This window comes from Lynx rufus, unplaced genomic scaffold, assembly GCF_022079265.1.
Source record: "Lynx rufus isolate CCGP_SWC_20201006 ecotype Redwood Valley unplaced genomic scaffold, mLynRuf1.p SCAF_4, whole genome shotgun sequence".
Taxonomy (NCBI): Eukaryota; Metazoa; Chordata; class Mammalia; order Carnivora; family Felidae; genus Lynx; species Lynx rufus.
Window position 1 is genome coordinate 75317317 of NW_025814856.1, and position 24249 is coordinate 75341565.

Genomic DNA, 24249 nt, shown 5'->3' on the forward strand with positions numbered 1-24249 from the left:
GTCCTGCAGATAAGGGAGACTACGGAAGCTCTCATTCACTTTGCACTTACTAAGTGTCGGGCACTCTGCTGGACATGTCCCATACAGTATCCCTTGTAATCCTTAAACGGCTCTATAAAATATCTGAGGAAGGCAGGTCACACAACTAGCAAGCTGTAGGGCTGGAATTAACCCAGGCCGGTGAGACTCACCACCGTTTGCCTGTTACCTACTTACCCGTTAACCACTACTCTGTTAAGGCACAGTCACCGATGGGCAGAGATTTTCTCCTGATCAACCCTCCCCTGACCATTTAGCTCCTATATTCACCGGGCACCTCAAATCTTATCATTAACCAGACACGAGGGTTTTCAGTTGGGTAAATGCTCCTTATCTGGGCCCAGAAATGGTGCCAAGCACATCTTTGGCCCATCTCCTGTCAAGAAAATGGGATCTAATATTTGCTCTCACTCAGAGTCTCTTCAAAGTGAGGTGAAATGCAAGAGAGCAGCAACTTGCAAAAGAAAAGGGACAGGCTGCTAGCATTCAGCTTGGCACGCTGTAGCCATTTTCCCTCCTCTTGTCTATAACCATTGTTCAACTATTTGGCAAACTTCTATTTCTATCCTCTCCATAAAAGTCTCCCTCGTTGGGGAAGTCATACACCTTTCATGGTTTCATAATAAACTGGAGGTGAGTACCAGTACGGAATCAAAGGAAATAAAACTCTAGTTGCTGCTGCTGCGAGGGCTGCCTTTTGAACGTGGCTTATACAATATTTCATCTGTGCTGACACCTTTCACTCTCAATTATTTGGCTGCTGTCAAAACAAATCAATCAAATTATAGCACTGTGTCTTCACGTTACCGTTCTATTGTAAGTTAGCGACATTAGCTTTGAAATATATAGAAGTATAAATTTTATCTCTATTATTTATTTAATGCAACTTTCTCCCCTGTGAGTTATTTTCCAAACACAGCAAACTCAAATTATCTTATGTCAAGTGTTGAATATATATATGTTCTGCTAAGAATTTCTAAAATAATGGCACACAGGGGAACCGAGATGCCTAAGAATGTTTTAATGGACCTGCATTTTGTGCTAATCCTAATCTGGTGACAAACGACAAACATACTGAGTTTCGTTTTGTTTTGTTTTGTTGTAAATTTTGGCTATACAGTGGGTGAGCATGATTGATTAATACAATTTGGGAGATAATAGTAAAGCAAAAAAAAAAAAAAAAGGTTAATGTGGAACCAAAAGATGTTCAGTGACTAATTTTGCTAGCAATAAGACATAGTTTTCCAACATAAGTAATTCTCGAAAATTAAAAGTATGTTATCTATACTACGGCTTTTCCCCAGCACAGGTGTCCTCCTCTATCCATACCCCATACCAAGGCCAATGCTGCTTCCTCTGCCCTACATGGCTACAGTGGGCATGACCCAAAGTGCTTTAAAAAGAAGAATGGAGGGGGGAAAAAAAGACTCAAGTACTTTCATTTTGAGATTTTTAAGACTACAACTACATTTTTAAATAATAGATTTAAATCAGTGGAGTTACTTTCCAGCAAGACAGCAAACCCTGTTCAAGCTTTTAGGTACAAGCTCTTAAAATAGCTTCTTTATATATGGAAACTTGGCATGTCTTCAGAAGATAAAGAGCAAATTGACAGATACAATTTTTAGGCTCTTTCTTGTTGCACTCTGGATATGTAAGGGGTAAGCAACAGCCAGAAGCTCCAGTGTGAATGTGTCGATTATGTCCAAGGAAAGTTAATCCAAACCCAAAGAATTGCAGGCTAAGCCGGTGCAGAACAATCATGCACGTTGGGACTTTTCCTCGGTCTTGGCTGTGCCTGTATCTTCCTCTTCCAATGGCTTGACTCGTGATCCTTCCCTAACCTCTTCTTTCCCAGAAATGTCTTCCCTCCCTGGTTTCAGTCACACGTGTTGATGGTGTCTACATCAGGGTCTCCAGTGCCAATTCCATTCTGAGTTTCAGAACCATGTATTTTCAACTGGCCACTGGTATTTCCATTTAAAATTTCCATAGGCAATGAAGTCACATGTCAAATTAGCTAAACAGCTCCCTGTCTTTCCTTTTATCCCTCTACATTTAATCCATCACCAAGTCCTACCAAACGCATCTTGTTAATGTCTCCTCAATGAATCCTCTGCTCTTCATCATGGCCACCCGGACCCTTTCTCTCCCTGATTACTACAAAGGCCTCTTTTCTAACCAGACCGGAGTGCCTACCACAGTGCCACAGTGCCTGGAAAAGAGCAGATGCTTAGCAAGTATTTGTGAAATCCATCAGTCAATCTTTGTGCACAGCTCAGGGCAAGAAATGAGGTTGAGCTTTTCTCTGGAGGGGCCAAGAAATGACAGCTGTGACCTCTCGCTGGAAATCTGCCCTTCAAGAATCACACGCGTACAAGAAGACCGGACTTTCTTGGCAACTCTACCTCTTCATTCTCTGAACATTGGCAGAGGGGAACGGAGGGGCCAACTCCCATCTCCTTACTTTCAGTACCTCCCCACTCCCTGCCCGCCTCCTCCACACTTTCCAAAAGATACAGAAGACTTCTTTATTTTGGTCCCAGAGGAAATTTGAACAAATAATCCCAGTCTCTCTCATCCTTGGTAATGGAGTAGGTTTGAGAAACATTCTGAGCACAATCTTTTCTGGTTTTATGTTCAGTGTCATTCTAGCGGCAGCCATCTTGGAAAAGAGCTCTGATGGCTGCCTTGGAATCTAATCCAGTTTGCACATCCTAGTGTGGACACACCGCTGCATGCCATCAAGAGCCCTGATGGATTTACAGCCTTATTATGTACAAACTGGGGATCACATTACTTCCCTGCCTTTTGCTTTGAAAATAAATGCTTTGGCTTTGCTTTGACATTTATGTGGCAGCTGGAAACCATTATCCTTTGACAATGCTTTATTCCATTGACAGTATCTCTTAAATACACAGTATACTAGTCATACTCCTCATTCATGTGCTTCCAGTTTAATCCATACCCTAGTGCCTCAGTGACGCCTGCTTCAAGGATAATGTACTGCAGAACGGGCTTTCCAGGTACTTTAAATAAAAAGTCTGAAGCCTCGGAGATACGGAGGTTTGAAAAACTGCCGGAGTAAGACACATGCAACAACTTTCATAACTTCTTTATGGTGGATTTGGTATTATTGTATGGTGTGTCAGGTGGGGCTCTTCTGAATAACACCGCAAATATGAATTTATGCACTAGATATTTTTAATATTGGACTTTGTGACAGCAAGCCACCTATCAGAGGCTGAGAAATCATTGCATACGAAAAGCCCGAGTCCACTCTTCTTGTTTCTGGCAGGTGCTGCATTGCCCTTTCTGTGAGTGGTATTAGACCTCCGCTCTCATGTTCATGATGCCCTTGGGGACGACACTTTCTGGGTATGGACATCACTAGAATAGCACAAAAGTAAATTATTAGGAAAAGCAGCACCCATGGCCACCTACTGTTTCCTTCATCAAGAATGACAGAACGCTCAGAAACACGTGCCTACCCCTCATCCACTCCCTGACTATAAATTATCCCTTGATCAATAAAATCAAGCACATTTAAAGGCAATTTTACTCGTATTAAAGATTGCTCATACATCATGAATGCATAGAGTTGTTTTGTGGTTGTAGTGTTAATTTGAGAATTAATCCTCTTTGAGTTGAGGGATGCTTTTTTAAAAAGGTGGTTAGAAGGGCAAGACAGCAGACCCATAGACCCAACCTTGTCGATGCTAATAATGATGCTTTGGATATGACTTTTAACTTTAATGAATACAAAGTATTCTGATTTTGGAATAATACTTATTAATGAAGAAATTTAAAGAAGGAAAACATCATCCATAATTTCTTGCTGTCTAGAATCTACCAGTAACACTTTGTTGTATACAGTAGTTTTCTTTCCTTTCTCTGTGGGGTGTGTGGCTGTGTGTTTGGATTTCTTTCAAACAACTGGAGTCAAATTGTGTGCATGTAAAAATCTGTGCTATTTTAGTGTTCACTTGTGCATCTGAGAAATAGAGCCATTAACACTTTCTTTAATGGGAAAACTTGAGTCTCTTGTCTCCATGAAGCTTTCCCTAGCTTTCATTTTATTAGCAGATTTGTACTCACATATTCTTTTTTAAAGTTTATTTATTTTTGAGAGAGAGAGAGAGAGAGAGAGAGAAAAGGAGTCGAGTGGGGGAGGGGCAGAGACTCAGGGGGACAGAGGACCTGAAGTAAGCTCTGTGCTGACAGCAGAGAGCCTGATGTGGGGCTCGAACTCACAAACGGTGAGTTCGTGACCTAAGCCGAAGTCAACTGGACACTTAAGCAACTGAGCCACCCAGGAGCCCCATACATATTCTTTTTTATGTTTTAACATTAAGTTGGTGTTTTAATTTTTTTTTAATGCTTATTTATTATTGAGAGACAGAGACAGAGTATGAGCATGGGAGGGTCAGAGAGAGGGGGAGACACAGAATCTGGGCTCTGAGCTGGTAGCACAGAGCCCAATGCGGGGCTTAAACTCATAGACTGCAAGATCATGACCTAAGCCACAGTCAGAGGCTTAAATGATTGAGCCACCCAGGCACCCCTAAGTTGGTGTTTTATTGGTATTTTATAAGCACCATACCATATACTTCCCTTTTTTTAAAAAACAGGTATATTTTACATACAGCAAGATTCACCCTTTCTAGCATGCAGTTTAACAAACACATGGAGTCCTGTAACCTCCATCATGATCGAGACAGAGAACTGTCTCATCAGCCTCCCAAATTCCCTTGCACTGCTTTATAGTCAACTCCTTCCCCCAGTGCCTACCCCTGGTCACCACTGATCTCTTTCCGTCCCCATCATTTTGCCTTTTCCTGAATGTTACATAAAAGGAGTCATATTTGGGGCACCTGGGTGGCTCAGTTGGTTAAGCATCTGACTTCACCTCAGGTCATGATCTCACGGTCTGTGAGTTTGAGCCCCACATCGGGCTCTTTGCTGACAGCTCAGAGCTTGGAGCCTGTTTCCAGATTCTGTGTCTCCCTCTCTCTCTCTGCCCCTCCCCTGCTCGTGCACTCTCTCTGTCTCAAAAATAAATAAACATTAAAAAAAATTTTTTTAAAAAGGAGTCATACTTTTACATGTGTACATGTGCTATTTTTTAAAGTCCCCAATTGTTCCATAAATTTGTAATCTATTTTTATATTTATTGTTTGAATTCTACTACTTTATGAAATTATTACTGAGTTGTATTCAAAGGAACCCACGGATAGCCCATTTTACCTAATGGTCTCACCTAATGGGTTCACCTAATGGAATGGTAAACTCTTGGTGTTGGAAGGAATCTTAAAGTTGACCTAAGTCAAATTCTCATGCAGGGTATCTTCAGTGCAGTGGGGATTGAACAGTGTAGCACCTTGTAATATAGCTTCCAATCATGTGCTCGAGAAACACCCTCCGCTTTAGGGGTATCCTCATTCCCGTTGGCAGCAGGCTTGATCAAGACATGAATGGAAGTGATGTAAGCCACTTCTGAGCCAAAGATTTGGAAGTCATTGTGTTTCTGCTGCTCTTTCTTCCCTGTGTGATGAGAAAGGCCTATTCCAGGAAGAGGGTGCTTCTTCAGCCTGGACCCTAGAAAGAGGATGTTCAGCAATGCCACCGTTGACCTGCAGCCAACACGTATTATGAAATAAACCAAAAATAAACCTCTGTGGCACCTCACTGAGACCGTGTGCTTGTTAGTTACTGTAGTACAACTTAGTGAACCCAAAAGATGCCCAGTGTCCTGTCCACCTGTCGGTTCCACAGTTCTTCATTGGGAATCTGTGTGATGAACTTTTCTCAGCATCTGGAACTTTAATCTGGGATACTGTTCCCCCAGATATTATATAGCTTTGTCCCTCATGTCCTTTGGGTCTCTGTCCAGTGGAAAGACTGATGCTGATGACCCTGTGTAAAATACATCATGTCCCCATGCCTGCCACCCTTCATTGCTTCATTCTCCTTTACATCCTGCATGAGCACAGTGCCTTCAGAGTCTCTCTTTGTTTTGTTTCCTGTTATACCCTAAGCTGAGATCATGACCTAATATGCTATTAAAGCTCAGTAGGTATACATTGAGTAAATAAATAAAATTAGTGAAAAGCAAAAAAGAAAAAAAAAAGACCTTGTTTCTTGTTAAGCTGATATGACTCTGTTTACTGTCAGATAATTGAAAGTATGGAATGTGGGGGTGCCTTGGCAGCTCAGTTGGTTAAGCTTCCAACTCTTGGTTTTGGTTCAAGTCATGGTCTCTCAGTCATGGGATTGAGCCCTGCATCGGGCTCTGTTCTCAGAGTGCAGCTTGCTTGAGATTCTCTCTCTCTCTACCCCTCTCCTGCTTTCACTCTGTCTCTTTCAATAAATAAATAAACAAATAGATAAATAAGTGTATGAATGTGATGTGCCTCCCCTTTGACTTGTCCCCTAGGTCCGAATCTTCATCTAGGTTTCTTCTTTTTTTAAAAAACAGCATTTGGCCTTTCAGGTTTCTTGTATCATAAGCTGCTTTGAGTCCTTGGCATTACATAAGCATTACTAAGGAAATGCAAACATATACCCATGAAAATATCATAGCATAATTGCATCGCCTTTAGGTTTGCTCATCTCTTAACACATCGGGCCCTATGAGGCCGCTCAGCACGTACAGGAAAGGCATACAAGGCTCTCCAGTATTACCCCTTCCTGCTCCTCCAGTCTGATTTCTTGCCATTTCAGACTCCTAACCTTCACTTGAACAATAACAAAAACTGTTCAGAGGACCCTCATGCCTTATTCTCTACACTGAATGTTCTCTTTACTTCTCTTCACTTGACTGACTCCTGGTTTAAAATCCAGCCATCCATCCATCCATTCTCTATCCATCTATTTTTGATCACTTATTATGAGCCAGGCACTGTTCCAGTTCTTGGGCCACATCACTGAACCAAACAAAGATGCTTCTTGTAGGACATACGTCCTAAGGGCAGGACTAGATAAACACTACATATTATTAACACAGTATATGTAGATATCATCCCCTAGAGCATCAGGGCTAAGCATCAGGATGCTGCCTCCACTGTCCTAGGTGGCTGCAGTAAAAGGAAGGGAGGAAGGAAGGAAGGAAGGAAGGAAGGAAGGAAGGAAGGAAGGAAAGAAGGGGGAGAGAAAAGAAGAGAAGACAAGACAAGATAAGAAAGACTCGACAATTTCTGAGATTTTAAATCTATGTAGAAGGTAGTAAGCGCTATGGACAGGTAAATGAAGGAAATCAGGTCAGAGGAAACGGGTATTGGGGACAGTGAGGGAGGAAGTAGGCTGATGCTTTCTGGGGAAACAGTCCTTCAGTCAGAGGAAGTGACCTGTGCAAAGGCCCTTGGGTAGGTGCATGTTTAGAGAACACCAAGGAGGTCAGAGTGCCCATACCCTGAGGCCGATTGAATTGAAACAGAGAACTGAGGGAGGGAAAAAGCAAAAATAAATTACACGGAAGATGTATGCCTTGGAAAAAACTTTGGCATCTGGAACTGACTGAAAGCAAAAAGATCAGAAGCATTCTCAGTTTCTGACAGAACCAGATTCCCAAGGAAGCTACAAATCTTTAACTATTGGAAACTTCAAGCAACCCCTTCGGCCCCCAAGCTTCCATAAGCCATACAGGGACTGAGGCATATTTCTCAATTTTCTCTTCAGATGTAGCTAAGAAAGGTGATGGGCAGGGAAGAATCTCCCAGGGATATAGCAAAGGGCCAAGGAGAACAGTGGTCATGGATGCTTCCCAAGGGGTGTTCAATGGAGACAACTCTCTCTACCCCCAGGGCAGGGGAACTTCACCATGTCTGCCTGCTAGGATGTGGGCTGGTTATGGATAAACAGATTGTGGCGTCTTCTTACAATGTAATACTGCTTAGGAAAGAAATAAAGGAACCACTGACATACACAACAACACGGAAGAATCTCAAAAACATGATGCCGAGTGAAAAAAGCCAGACACGAAAGCATACGTACTGTAGGAATCGATGTATGTGAAGTTCTAGAACAAACAAAATGAATCGAAAGTATCAGAGTTGCCTGGTTTGAGGTAGGGGATTGACTACAAAGGGACACAAGGGAACCTTTGGGGGAAAATGAAATGTTTTCTGTATCAACTGCGGTGGATGGAGGTTGCATGGAGGCATAGAATTATCAAGACACATTGAGCTGTGTGCCACCTAAGATCCATGCATTTTATTGTACGTAAATGATACCTTGGTTAAAACAACAAGGACAAACAAAACAAACAAAAAGAAAATGTAATGCAATTTGCAGCCAAAATCCCCCAAACCGAAAGTATTCCCCATACTTTTCCCTGACTTGACTTTGGAGAGTGAGAGAAAATGAGGGCTGTTTTCCAGCCAGCACGAAGGGCAGGAAAACCCACCCTTGGCCTTGAGTTTTCAACTTGCCTTGAACCTAATTGCTTTTCCATGTTCAGGTTAAGCAGCACTCTCTAATGTATTTTTGGTCATTAATTTAAATGTTATGCTTGACTGAACTGGAATGTTCACACTTTGATATAAATCTCCTACGTAGCACATTTATATTCTCCATTTATGTTGTCCACGGTGATTAGTGGGTTGTCTCAGTCTGTGCAATGAGAAAAGTCACTAACTTGAATCATCTGCCCTAGATGTGGACCCACCCCTGCTGTCCCATTAACCCCTCTGTGGCTTGTTGTCACTTGTTCCAACAAATACGAGGTTGTATTCGTTGGCATTTCCTGCCTGAATCTTACAAAGGAAAAAACACAACACATTTGCGTGAGTTCCACATGGGGACTTTGTTTTGCCCCATCAAGTGATAATCCAGTTCCCACACTAGGACAAATGCACATTATATTTTTAGCACAGGTGTGTTTCAAAATAATAAGTAAATGGAAAACACTGACTTTGAAAGTTTATCACGTATGTGACAGAGCAGCCTTAGTCATTTTCTTTCTTTGAGCTTTCCGGTCATTGTTAGTCTAGTGTCACAGGTGTGGGTTTGCTGACAGTCACCTGAGAGCAAATCTCTGTGGGCAGCAGATAGACAAAGGACACGGGAATGGGAAGATCCAGAGTGGTGATGGTGGGAGGTGCTTGGAAGGGGGCAGGGGCTCTCAAAGGTTAAGAGAGGAGAGAACGCAAATCTGTATCTACTTCATGTAGGGACATGGAGTGTTGAGGAGTAAGTCATTTCTAGGTCTTACCTGAGTTTAGAGCACTTGTGCCCTTGAATCCCAGCCAGAACTTCCATGGACCTCCCCTAAAATATTCAGAATCTAGACCCCACCTTGGCATTTCTGAGTTCAGGGTATGTCTCAATCTCTTCCCATGCACACGGGAGGGCCTATTAGTCTGTGTAGGATTCCCAGTGGGCAGGCTACTCCCAGTGGCCTGCCTCCCCCAGTGCCCCTTCTACTTCTGAGGGAGGCCCTCATCATCTCCCATCTAATGTTTCCTTTTCTTTTTCTTTTTTTCTTCTGTCTAATATTTCTTAAGCATATTGCCCATGTTCCACACCATGTTATCCCAGCTCCCCCCTTCCATTCACATTACAGCTGACTGGACAGGAATGCACACTTCCACATGGGGCAGTCAATCTCTAGTCTGGCCAGTGACCTACAAGGTAGTCTAGAATGCCAAGTCTCAGCCCATTAGGAATTTGAATTTTGGAGAGTCTGAATTTTGACAGACATGGAGATGGGCATCAAGATAGAGACGATGGAGACTGAAATAGCAACGGAGTGTTCCTGGGAGGTACATGAGTTGGGAAGATGCATGTCCTCCAAGGAGACAGAATGGAATACGAGTGAGCCAAAATTATGGGCTAGCCAAAAGTTAACCAACACAATAGAGAAGAGTCACAGGGAGGAGCAGGAGAAGAGAGGAGACAGGTTACTAGTCACCCTAGAAGTGGGGACACATGCCTGTCTTCTCCAAGGGGAGAATGACACAGCCTGCAGCTTAGTGATTCACTGTTTTCTCTGATCTCCAAACCTCACTTCCAGGGTGCCACAGTCTGGGCTGCCAGCTGTTTCTGGGATTCTGCAAGATTTCTAACACCTTACTCCCGGCTGTTTCCTTACAAAAAGACCCCCTCATTGGTGCATCTCTTTCCTGCACGGAAGGATCTGAGGAGAAAGGGAAAACAATCCCAGGCCATGCAAATGAGTTTTCTGCAGGGCAATATGATCTCTTTTTCATCAATGCAAAGCTTTTGCTGGATAAAATCTCAGAGCAAGGACTTTAACAATGCTTCAACTGTGCAAGAGAACCCCTCTCTGTCTGGGGGATGCGAATGTCCTAACGGAAGCAATAAGTTAATTCCCAAACAAGTTATTCGTTTCACTCTTTACCCTCAATAGAAGCCTCGGGAGGTCCGAGCAGGAAAATTAACAAGGTCGCTTATCACAGTCACATGGCTCCCCATCACCAGAGGATGATCGGAATCTGGCGAGGTTGCTGGAGATAATAGGGGATTTGCCAGATGAATTTTGGAAAAGCTCCTTAGACCAGGCTTTCTTAAACTGTAGTGTATCTAAGAATCTCCTGGGAATTTTTTTAAGAATGCAGATTCTGTTCAATGTGTCTGGGGTGGGGCCCGAGAGTCTGCTTTTTCTAACAAGCTCCAACAAGAGCTGATGCCATTAGTCTGGGAATGACGCTCAGAGGAGCAGACAGTGATAGGACCCCTGCTGCCTGTGTGAAGAAAAGCCACTCATCGTAACAACATGTCATTAGTGCTCATTAAAATACATGCATGAGTCATGGCCTCTGAGGGTCTGAGAGCAATTCCATGTCACTTGATAGGGAACGTAAATGAAGCAGCTCTTAATCCCTTTAGTAAAGAAGAAGATACTTGAAAACTTATCCCCAAATTCCAAAAACCATTAAGAAACTGATGTCAGTAGTTTTCTTTCTTAGCAAATTTGTAGTTTCGGGGCTAGAAGAACAGATAGGCTGAAGGACTAGGCAGGAAGGCTGGAGGATACTCAGAGATAATTGCAGCTGGCAGATTTACTTCATGAATAACCCTTAACGTTTCACAATGAGGAACAGGGGAACCATCCAGAACTCAGTGCATCACATGGAAACAGGTTCCACTTCAGACGAGGAGTTTAACACTTCAATCCCTCTCCCTCATACTGACTAATCACACTTGTTTTATAAAACCACGCAAGAAGGTGGGTATCTATTTGAGTTGTGCAGACTTACTAGTTGTTTCAAAAGACTCAATATTTTTTAATGTTTGTTTTTGAGAAAGAGAGAGTGGGGGGTTGGGCAGAGAGAGAGGGAGACACAGACTCTGAATCAAAAGACTCTTAAAAGCCTTGGAAGTGACTATGTCCATTGTCTAGGGTGGACCATGGGGAGGGGCGGAGCATACATGGGTTGACTATACACATGAGTGTAAGGACTCCTCAGGTATTGTAGACCATGTACAAGATTACTACCCCTGAAAGGGGGTGAGACTGGATTATGCCTGGGATTAGCTCAGTCTCAAAGTCAACCAGGAGCCCTGCAGATGCCTTTCCAGCCTGCCAACCATCCACCCACCATCCTTAGAATCCCACCGCCTTCTGTGATATAACCTGGAAAACTACACAAGCCATGGACATTGCCTACGGATTGTCGAGGGCTGCAGTAGGTACCCTAAAGGTGGTGAGATCATCCTTGGGTTGGATGCTGGCTGAATGCCAGGATGCCATTGGCATTATACTTCAGGAGGTGGACACTCATCTTGGGCACCATGGATATTTGAGACATTTACCCAATTATCATCCTTATTGCCCCAGGGCTTCTGGCAGGATGGCCAACTCTTTTTTGTTTGCCTGGAACTTTCCTTGTCTCAGCAGAAGAAGCCACATATCCCCAGGAAATCCCCAGTCACCCGGTGAGGTCTGGGTGGTGAAGAAATCATGTGAGAAGATACAAAAGGAAGAGAAAAGCCCAAGGAGTTTTTCTGGATCCTAACAGTGACTTAGGAATTGGGATTTATTTGCAAAGTTATTGAAGGGAAAAGTATTAGAGGACAGGCTTGCGTGTTAAGACTGATTAGGAAGGTTTTCCTATAATGGGCTGAGCTGCTACTGGAAGGTGTTTTATTTTAATGACCTTACCACTTGCTTTCCAACATCACTGAAATGACAAAGGGAGACATGTTCCCTTGTGTTTGTTTAGTAGATGAGAGCCTGACCATCAACTCCAATCCACTTTTGAAGGTGAGGCCGATAAGAAAATCATGTAAGAAGCACCAAGAGATAAAAAGAATTAGCACTCTCATTGAACCTACTTAATCAGGCCACAAACCTTAGAATTCATTTTCTGAAACCAAAGGTGTAAAAAGAACCAAATTCCACACTAATTCTAAATTTGATATTTAAAGAAAAGAGAGCCAGAGAAAATCTTGATGGAAGTCCACATTGGACCAGTCACTAACTTCAAGCTCTTAAAACAACCAGGCACTAAAATTCTAAGAATACCAAGCTATAATAAAGATATCATAAGCCTGATTGTTTGGACTCTGACTTTGGCGTCTGTTTTAACCAAGCAAGATTAATTCATGACCTAGGAGCTCCACGAGCTTATGTTTATTTATAATATTCAATATTCCCATAAGCACAAATGTTCCAAATGGAAGGTTGCATTTTGATAATGCCCATTTCTTCATTAAGATTTCATCATGCACCTACATTAGAAAGCCTCTCCCTACACTTTGTTACTTCTGCTTTTTACCTTGTTTATTCCTGCCTTATTTGCTTAATCTTGAGATCCTGGCTCCCAGGCACTCTCAAATTTGAAAGAAGTAAAGTTTGTGCATTAGCGTGTCCTGGGCATGCATGATTTATGAATGGCAGGTTTCCTGGCACAATTTAATGGTATAAGACAGACTTTGTTTTAAACATTAAAGTGAAAGTCACGAAGTGGCAACGCTAGGTGGGATATTAGAACATACAGTGTATAAGAAAGTTTGGGTCAAGAGTTAACCAGTTCTTACGTGGTCAATTTCTTAATCTATGGGCTGATGCTCTGGCCATAAGGAGCCCTGACATTTGACCAACTACCAAAAGTACTTTAAATTGTTATTCTGATAACTTACACAATTGAACTCTCACTCTGTAAAAAGACCCCACATTTTTTAATTGCTAAGATTCATATCAATGGAGAAAACAAACACCTTTCAGCAGTCCAAAACCAATTTGTCTTCTTTTTGTTAGGCATCCTAATAATATATTCAGGCCATTTTTCGTCATATAATTCTTCCTCTAACAGAATCTTTTGTAAATCAGTCTATCAACCAGTGTTACCAAATCTTTTAAAGAAAAGTGAAAACTTTTGTAGTACCAAGAGAACTATCCTTCCAGAGTAAAATGAGTTCAGCCATTGTTATATGCCCATGGAATATAAAGCCTCGATATACAAGTCTATCTTTCTCATCACAAAGTATGATCTCAAGTAAAACAATTTCTGTTTAATAATCGTAACTAAAAGTACTTAGTAAGTAAGATAATACTTAAATTAAGACTTCCAAATGGTACCTTGTATTTGAGATGTTCCAACCGCTTGCCACAGAAACAAATAATGCCTAACTGTTCTTTGCAGATGGCTATATTGAAGAACTCATGAGATCGTAACTCAGGTCCTCCAATAACAACACAATAATTTTACATCTAAATCTTTGATGTGTTGTGCAATGATTGCTCACAAGTGACTCCAGAAGACCTGAAAGGTTTCAAATCACTGTTAGGAAACAAGGACTGATAAAGCCCATGGTTTGACCAAGCTTGGGATTCACAGACCACTTGAAACTTTGCTGCCTACACAAGCCTTCCATCTCCTCAATAGTGGAAGTAACTCTGAACTACATTCGCCACTGGGCACTTGAGCACCTCAGAGAACACTGGCCAGTGGATTGAGCCCAACATGGCACATGGAGACAATGGGTTACCTTGTAGATTTTGCAATGGCAGAGTCATAATGCCTCCAGCCGCAGCTGCTGCTACCAGCCCTTGGATGTTGGTGAGATTCGCGGTAGGCAGTGTGAGGACCAGTCCTTGTTGTCCTCCTAGCTGTCCGGCCATGTTGAAGGGGATGAGGATAGGCTGGTTGAGGGCTGGCGTGCCTCCCGGCATCACGCCAGCGACAGCAGAGGCTAACTGTTGTGCTGTCAGAAGTGGCTGCAAGGAAACAGATAATCCTAGCTCACTTTCCAGTGGAACCAAGCAGGACATGGCCTTTTAGAGCATTTTCCTTTACTTAAGCAGGGTCAGAAATCTCCTGAACAAGTAGCAAACAAGCATGCTCTATTCTAAAATGAACTAGTAGAAAAAAAAATTGAAATCACATTTCATTTATTTCTTTGGAAAATTTCATTTGGTCTGGATTTCTTTTCAGGACGTCAAATACCTTTTAAAGTAATACCTTACACTTATGTATTATACTTCCAATGAATTTTCATTTGATCTTATCCTTATATATTTGAAATTCTCTTCCTATTTGTTCTGTGTTGTTCCAGAAAGAACTCATTGGCATCAGGGGATTTTTTTTTTTTTTTGGCTCAAATTTAGCAATAAAATACTATTTTTTATTTAATTAACTTATCAAAAATAATGTAAAAGAGTTACAGCATGCTGGTAAGTCTGTAGTGACACCATTATGTGGATTTAGGACATGTACTCAATCATAAGTCTTTTGGAAAGTAATTTGGAAATCTATATCAAGAATTGCAAAAATATTCAACCCCTTTTGACTCAGAACATACTCCAGGGATACAGCCTGAAGATATTATTCAAAAAGACAAAGGAGAGGCTCCTGGGTGGCTCAATTGGTTAACCATCCAAATCTCGGTTTTGGTTCAGGTCATTATCTCATGGTTCGTGAGTTCAAGCACCACATTGGGCTCTGCGCTGAGAGGGCAGAGTGTGCTTTGGATTTTCTCATTCCCTCTCTCTCTGCCCCTCCTGCTCTCTCTCTCTCTCTCTCTCTCTCTCAGAATACATGAACTTAAAAAATTGTTTAAAAAATTGTAAAAAGACAAAAGATAAATGAAAATATGCATTACATTTTAAAATATATAAATGCTGAAGCATACTTTGTTATCATACTAAGCCTGACAAGATATAACCTAATCGTTAAAGTGGGTCATTATGGCACCTCTTTAGAAAAATGGAAAATGTTTATAAAATGAGAATACATTAAAAAACTGGATAATCATTAAGCAATGATAATGCAATCATTAAAATGGTGAAGTCGTGTGTGGATGATTAAGATATCTGAAAAAAAAACTACAGAAAAGCGAAAATATTTGATGTGGCTAATTTAGAAAATCTTTTATAGATGTCTCCTGTTATTACTCTAACATTCCTTGCTCAGTTCATACAACATTCCAAACATATGTTTGTATCCACTATTTATCCAATAGTCATTGTTTGATCTGGAAAGGCAGACTCATCAGTGTGCGCTTTGGGCCCCAGACATGTTTGAGCCCGAGTGTGGGCTTTCCACCAGGATGACCTAGGAGAGATTCTTGTCCTGGTCAGGCCAAATGACTAGAATGTATTTGATCTTACAGTTCTTTATCTGGCACTTTCGTTGCACCCTTTTGGGGAACCATGTGACACATAATCCCATGTCTATTTTTCTTCTAGTGGAACCAATACAAAACTCTTACTGTGGGGTTTCAACTTCTGTGTGTTTAATACAGAATGATTCCATAAAGTAAGAGGTAATTAAATACAGGCATAGCACAAAGCCTAATAAATTATAGCCAGGCACTATTCTAATATTGCTGTGCATGTGTTAGTGCAGTTGTCCTGCCAATGAGATCCAGAGAGATTAGTAACTTGCCCCAAGTCCCATATCTGGTGATTGTGGGGGGTTCATGTGAGGGCAGACTGCTTCAGAGCCCATGGCTCGCCCCTTTCTCACCATCCCCTCTCAATACACGGAACTGTTTTAGAGAGGGATGAAGGGAGGAGGGCTGAACCCACCCTCTGGCCACTGCCTACAGCAACCCTGTGTAGCTCCTTCCAGGGAGGCTTCTGGACAAGCCCTGGGACATCAAGTAGCCTGGTTTTAGACAACTGGTCCAGACTCCACAGGCCTAGCTCCTGATGTATTTGTTAGACTCTACTCAATTTACAAAGTAACTGTCTCTCTTTAAAAAATAAATAAATAAAATTGGGAGCGCCTGGGTGGCTTAGTCGGTTGAGCGTCCGACTTCGGCTCAGGTCATGATCTCATAGTTTGTGAGTTTGAGCCCTGCATCAGGCTCTGTGCTGACAGCTCGGAGCCTGGACCCTGCTTCGGATTCTGTGTCTGCCTCTCCCATGCTCATGCTCTGTCTCTCTCTGTCTCTCAATAATAAGTAAAAATGTTAAAAAAAATTTTTTTAATTACTCTAAAGACAAAATAAACGTATTTTTTAGGAATAAGTACAAAATTATAAACTGGTGCTCAGATCGCTGATGTGACACCACTGTCAACAGTAACATCATAATAAGAAGGAAGGAAAATGACTGGTTCTTAGACTGTACAGGACACAGAGTTGGGGGTTTGAGCACGTAGTATTTTTTTTTTTTAAATTGAATCCTCGGGGTTAAAGCAGGGCATGCCTTCTCCCTTTGTCACAATGCCCACCCACGCTTCTCACTGTCTGGGTCTGTCATTCACTTATCTGACCTGGAGGCATGAGTTTGTCAGCCCTGGTATGTTCACACACATGCACACGCACATACACATGCACACAGTGTCACAAGCATGAAATCAGAAAAGGTATGGCCGGAAGAAGCCATCTTCCAAGATTCCCAGTAGAATCCTCTATGGGCTTCCATAGGCGAAGAGACACCTCCCCAGGCTTTCTGTCCTTGAGCACTGAGGCATCGTGGTGCTCAGACATTAGGACCCGAGACAGACATTAGGACTTGGTGGCAGCTGGAACAAGAAAGCCAAGACCACCACCCAAGCCCTTAAACTTGGGTTTTCAAGCCTTCAATTGGTGAGCCCTCAGAGTGCTGAAAGTGATTAATTTTTAGGAACAACCATGACAGCAAAAGAGAGAGAAAGGCTCACATATGAGCTTCTTTTCCCATAAAAACAGGTGAACTCTGAAAGCTTTCACATTAAATGACGGAGATAAAAAAAAAAACACCAAAAAACAATAATAGCAAAGAGCCCAGCTTTTATAATTGTGTTCTACATCTCCATATAACCACACCAGGCTGCAAGAAACAAATATTGGACTTTAAAAAATAATGAATGTATTTCTTTATTAATGCAAGAGCTGTATGTGATGTACAGTATTGTCAAACCCAATAAGCTGAACTTGCATTAAAATTGCATTAACTTTTTTATATTAAATCACATCTTGTATTTCAAAAATGGCTATCGTAAGGTTGAAATAACTTAATTTTCTTCACACTCCAGTCATTAAAGTTTTACTTTCTAGAAGGCTGCATAGTAACCAACACGGTTGAAGTGGATTTCAAGGGAAAAAAAAATATTCCAAGTGATTAAAACCAATATTTCCTTTAAAAAGAGAGTTCTGTGAACACTTTTTTTCTTGATGGTATTTAATAAATAATGTAGTCACACAGTTTCCCCATACAAAAATTTATTGCCATGTGTGCTCTGTTGGAGTTGATTGGATTTAACTCATTATTATTTATTTGGTTATTTATATGGTTGAACCACCCTAAACGCAGCCCTAATGGAAAGTAGTTGAGAGATACTGACCTGTGGCCCAACCGGGAAAGGGAGGTGGGTCTGACTGCCTTGGTGTTGGTCAGGAGTGCCTGGGTCTGATAGTGCTGGGTTTCCTCTGGCCCCTGGAATTCAAAACAGAAGCACTCCCTTAATATAAGATCCAGCCCGGGAATGCACATGACCCCGTTTTCCTGTGATGTCACATAACATTAAGGTACAGACATGCCAGAGTGGTTTATCAATAGCTCCAGTGCTCAAATCACTTGTCAACTGCATAAATTATGCTAACGGATATTCAGGATGGCCAGTCATTCCGGGAGGGAGAAGGCTGTGATGGGGGGGAACGCGACACCATCATCAGCCGCACTAACAGGCTTGCGTGAGCCATCATTTTGCAGGGGGATGCCAATGCGTTGCATGGGTGGGAGACTGCCTCCTTTATGCACAGGCGGGCAACAGCTAATCTAATTTCCCAAAGCCAGAGAAAGCGTGATCCCAGACATGACCAAGTACATCTATATTATCCCCTAATATGGCTTCATACCCTTAAGCCTTTTCTCCAGGCACGTTTCAGACACCAAATCTCAGGAATATGTTTTCCTAAAGACAGACTTTTGCAATCACCTTAGGTGATACCCTGAAGAGCATGTGGGTCTCCTGAAGCAAGTTTTCTGGATGCTAATTGAAACAGCATGAATTCCTCGCTAACTCCAGGGACCCCCCGCTATGCTAAGCACAGGACACAACTCACTTCCTTTGCTTGGAATCCTATTGGACTCCAAAGCATGAAAAATGAAATGCCACCAAAAGAGCAAGTCTTTCAAACTTTGGTTTTTTTTTTAATTGTTTTTAAATGTTTATTTTTGAGAGAGAAAGAGACAGAGTGCGAGCAGGGGAGGGGCAGAGAGCGAGGGAGACACAGAATCCGAAGCAGGCTCCAGGCTCTGAGCTGTCAGCACAGAGCTGGACATGGGGCTCGAACTCATGAACCGTGAGATCATGACCTGAGCTCAAGTCGACGCTTAACTGACTGAGCCACCCAGGCGCCCCCAGACCTTCTTAAACAGTACAACATCTCTGTCTATGCTTCTGGCCGTTGTTTCAGGACAGACCGGAGCAGGAGCGCAGTGGCAGTAACAATAAATAGATGAATAAGTAAGCAAAACAAAACAAAAAATAAATAAATAAAGCTAGCAGCAATTTTTGAAGGGTTTTACTTGGTAACTTTTGTTTTCTTGGTGGTTGAAATCCAATTCCAAGCCACCCTTAACGAGATCCTCTTTCCTGATGTTTGTCCTATGAATAGCAATTGGAAAAGACAATTCAAACCCTGTTTACTGGCAGGCCGTGGACGACCGAGAAAAAAAGATGATTCTGTCACGCTTATAAATTTTAAAGAAGGTATTATTGGCTCATTTAAAACAAATTCTTCTATATATTCTCCAAAGGGACAGACTTATAAATAATGGAAATGTGGGAAAAAAATACTCCAGCACATTAAGCTACAAATAAAATTGACTGCTACATATTATTCAATTGACTTCTATCTCCACTGTGAGGTGTCAATCATAACCACATTTTATAATAGGATTAAGCAATAAATGTGCAAAGCCATTATGCAGAACTCTGAAAATCTGATTAATTTGTAATATTTTTTTTGTGCAGAAAGTCAGGAATGGACATTGCTTGGGGAATACATACAAGCGTTCTATTGAAATTCCTAAATTGATTTGGAACAAACTAATAAAAACACAGACTTGCTGACATTTTATAAAGTGAATTCTGTCAAAATATGTTTGGCATTTTAATGATCGCTGTCATTTAATAACAAGGGTAAGATGACCCATCATAAGATGCCAACAATTTCCTCATAATGTGCAGGAGACCTTTCTTCTAAATTTTTTATATGCGATTTACTCATTATGCTTGAGTAGCAGGGCACTTTAAACTGTGCACTATGTGGGGTGAATCTCATATGTTCTGTTCTTGTAGAACTAAGTCCAATTTCACCTTAAAATTCTCAGTAGAGCTTTATGGACTTTTATTGAGCAAACCCAGCTCCCTAAGTGTGGTGTTTGGTCACTTAGTTATGTTCTCAAACAGCTAAAAATCCACTTTGGTGTAGTTTTTGAAGACACTTTAAAATTTGGGGTGGTTTCCTCATACTCACCAGGCATGGATTTTTACGTCAGACAGAGAAAGGAAAGTTTTACAAAACAAAGGAAAGGAGAAAGCCCCCTTTTCCACAATAAAAACGTGTGTATGTCTTAATTAAAAAAAAAAAAATTCTATACTGTGTCAGGCCCTCCTGCCTCAAATTTCTTTCACACGAACCAGGCTCACTTTTGGACCCTGTTCGTAATGATATACCGTCGTAAGGTTTAGGATCTGGCCCATCCAGGCATTGTGTCATCAACACAGTGTGCTTGCTGCCCGTAACTTTACACCGATTACATTTGCTTACATTTTATTCTTTGTTGCTGGAGGCCCTCACCAGCACACGGCAGCTTGTTTTGAGGCTGGTTATTCTCAGAAACCATGTTCAGCACAGTACAGGGCAATTCCACACAATTTCATGTGTAAAATGAAGTCTTTCACAGGCTTTAGAGGAGATTATGTATGCTCTCCTGCTTGGATCAGAAAGTAATGTTTCTTCTTAATGCGCATCTCCATTTTCCCGAAACACATGTATCATGCTTAACCTTGTAGGACCATAAACTCATCTGTCTGGTCGGAAGGCAGTTCCCAAATTGGGGGCCTTATCGGAGCCAGAGGGGGGAATCCAGCAGTCAGAATGAATAGATGACACTGGCGAAGGGTTTCTAAGAGATTTGAAGCAGCACTTAGCCACGCGTTAGCAGAGATTTGAGGTCACCTATTTCCACGGCCAGGGACGTGAAAACATGAACTTAAACGGGCTGGGCAGGTTCCTCCGATCAGGATCCTAGGAAACATGCTACCTCTCTTGGAGATCAAGGATATCCAGAAAGCTCTCTGTGACCTGTTCTGAATTTAGTAGCCTGCACTTTTCAGGCAGTGACTGCGAGCTTCAACAGAGCAGACTCACCACTGCACACCCAGGCCCTGATGCAGGCGTGTCATTTGCATCGATTGAATGCAATCAGTGGAAAGAGAGATTTGGCTTTTAATTTGGGGGTGGTAGAATTCCTATAAGATAGGCATTGGCATCCACCTGACTGTTTACTAGTGGTTAGTATAAACCTTGGAAATATCTTTAAATTATTAGCTTATTGGCAAAGTCCATCTCAATTCCAATTTAGATACAAAAAGCAGTTTGGTGTAGGGTGCCTGGGTGGTTCAGCTGGTTGAGTGTCCGACTCTTAATTTCAGCTCAGGTCGTGATCCCATGGTCGTGGGATCAAGTCCTGTGTTGGGCGCCATGCTGAGCATGGAGCCTGCTTAAGAGTCTCTCTGTCTCCCCCGCTCTGCCCCTCTCCCCCACTTTCTCTCTCTAAAACAAAATAATAAAATAAATATAATTTTAAAAAGAAAAAGCAGTTTGGTGTACAGGTTTCAAGCAAGGGCTCTTTTAAATTTTAAACTCTGCCTGGGTTTACCTCTGCCACTTAACCAGGTATGTGAACTTAGACTTGTTTTCCAACTTTTTTATGCATCAGCTATCTCCTGTAAAAGTTCAAAATAATAACAGGGCCTCCCTCATAGGGTTGCTGTTGTAAGGACTAAATGAGCACATGTATTTGTAAATTTCTTGGAACAGTGCATGTTTGTCACATACGTGCTAATTCTGTTGACTACTATTATTTAATAAGCTTCAATTTGTAATTTAATGTATTTAATATTATTCAATTTGCCCATAACATTCACCTGCCCCGAGTCAACTCAATACCTACTCCAGTCCCTATATGTGCAATCCACATTCTCCCCCATGCTACCTTGTGTACTCCGTACCATTTGGTGAATGTTTGCTACTGAACTTTAAGAGCCTACGAAGCTAGACGTTTACATATAACACGTCCTTCAGTCCATGATAATGTGATCAGAAAATACGGCAAAACAATACTGGCAAACAGCTTTCAAATTCTCAGACCAGGGCTTAGACCAGTAGTTCCTGCCCAGGCTGAGAATCTTGGGTTCGTAGAATTTCTTGGACACAGGGGTGCACATTGCTCATGAGGCAATGGATGAAATAGCCCAGGGGTGGCGGTGGCTCCCATGTGCGTTTTATAAAACCCACCAGTGATTGAGGACCACGGGGTGGGGGGTGGGACAACAGTGCTGTCGATGCTGCCCATGCAAATCTGAATCTCCTTCCACTGAGGAACCATACATGATTAGTTCTGTGAATAGCAGAGTAGCATCAGCTGGCATTGCCTCCTTGCCTGCCAAGTGTCTTCACCTGGAAAATTCTTCCATCTTATCCTGGTTGGCTTCTAGCTTAGCAAGGGGAAGAATCATCTCAGATACATCTATTTTGTAATTATGATTTGTTCACAGGTAGTCCAAGGAGTGTAAAAACGGATTTTAAAGGGATCATAATATAAAATTCTAAATAGCTATACAATAGGAGTCAGTTCTCTGTATATACAGGGATCCCTAGCATAAGTCTGCTATGGAAAGGAAAGGTCATAAATGGTGAAGACACTGAAAGACTGATTAGGAGTTATGCTAAGATAAAACTTATTTTTAACTGTTAAGATGTTTGCTTGCCAGAGCACTGGTTCATTCAACACCGTCTTCCGGGTGTCAATCTCACATCTGAAATCTGCAAGGCTGTCTGCAGATCTCTCTGCTCTGGAGGGACCAGACTGTCCACAGAACTGAGAGGGGGACACCCAGATCCTGGTCTCCTCCCTTTGGCCCCTTCCTCAGGGGACAGCCTTGCAATCTCCACGCTCCCACCCAGCTCAAGCTGTGAGCTCCTGAATGACTGGCACTGTGTTCCTCATAGCAGGTTAGTTTTCTTTTGCAAATTCTCTTCCTCTTCCCTACTCCCCTTCCTCCCCCTCCTCCCCTTCCTCCTCCTCCTTCTCCTTCTTCCTCTTCCTCTTCCTCTCCTCCTCCTCCTCCTCCTTTTCCTTCTTTTTCTTTTTTGGGTACGATGCATTTTCATTAAATAAGGCAAGCCAAGGCTTGGCACCTCTCAGTTACTCTGTAAGTAAAGAGGGGGACATTCCACTGGTGTATTAAATGCTCCCAGCCCCCCAGCCCTTTTGGGAGTTGGCTTTTGCAAATACGTAATTTTAAGAAACAAAAAACCACCTTTAATCCTGAGAGGGTGTGGTCTTTTCTGGAGCCTTACCCCATTCGCTTTGCAAAGAGGATACAAGGTCAGGATGGACTGAGAAGGAACTAGAATTGCAAATACAAATTGTTCGTCCAGAATAAACCAGTTCCACTTTCTCCCACCTGGTGGGCCTTCTTCTCATGTTCAGGTCATAAGATTCTCTTGTTAGCGACCAATGCATTTTTAACAAATGGGTTTCTTCAGAGAGAGGGTTTGGGCTTCTGTCCTCTATGCATTAGCATAGACATAATTGCATGAAGGTCACAGGGATCTCTCAGCTTTTTCTGGTGTTCAGACCTCCCTTAACCACTGTTTGCAGTTTTCACCAGCAAGTGAGGTGATGCAAAGGTTGCTTATTATAAGATGGATTGTTGAATGCATTATTATTTCATGTTGAGCATGTGAACCCAACTAAGCAGGGCAGAGGTTTCTCTAAATGAAACTTCCCTTTCTTTCAATTTCTTCAAGATCACCAAATGCCAAGGAAGGAGTGGAGGTGTCTATAAAAATCTTTTTTAGAGCCACTGCCACTGTTTGCCACCGTGGTGGCCAGTCAGGATTTCTTTAGGATACTGGCCACACACATGTTTATGTACAGACCCCTAGCCAGACCCCTGGTGAAACTGGAGACTCTAAAGTAATAAGACACACTTGAAAAGTAACTGTTCATTCGTTCACATAAGGGTTTGTATGTTTTTCTGGGTCCTGTTGATAAGTACTTACAACTCTACTCATTGAGGCCTGGAGAACAGAGAATGTCTGATGACATTCATGTGAAAAGTGAATTTCTTTACTTTTCTAGTAGGTGACTTCCCAGGCCTTTAGTGAAGGGAAATCCAGTTTTCTTTGAGGGAGGGGTCTAGGTGCTCAGTGGTCCTCAATGCTGATATTTATTTAAAAATTGCACATGTGCATGGGAAGTCAAAGGGAGATTTGAGATATCTCGATAAAGCATAACGAGAAATCCTATAAGTCCCTTATTTGGACTTGATTATCTTGAAGATGTTTTTGTAATATCTACGAAAAGTATTGAAAAATTGCTTCCTTTCTGCACGTAGACTTAGTCTATCCATGCTGTAGAATACTTCAAAGACATGTTTTATTCCTCTCTTGGAATTTACTAAATCTCCCTCCCATCTTTTTCCAACAATTGTTTATCATTTGTTTTCTTATCCATCTAATAAAAGCAAAGCTGAACTCCTGTGATATCCAGGCCAGTAAAGTTCTCAACTTCTA

The 24249-nt window shown here is 41.9% G+C and overlaps 1 protein-coding gene across 1 annotated transcript in view; it reads right to left on the reverse strand.

The window, feature by feature from the left end:
• Positions 1-24249, reverse strand: part of POU6F2 (POU class 6 homeobox 2) — a 490374-nt gene that overhangs the window by 243439 nt on the left and 222686 nt on the right. Inside the window, exons 3-4 of the mRNA XM_047096813.1 lie at positions 17778-17869; positions 13993-14221 (exon numbers count right to left, since the gene is read on the reverse strand). Of these exons, the coding sequence (XP_046952769.1) occupies positions 13993-14221; positions 17778-17869 (321 nt within the window). The remainder of the gene's footprint in view (positions 1-13992; positions 14222-17777; positions 17870-24249) is intronic.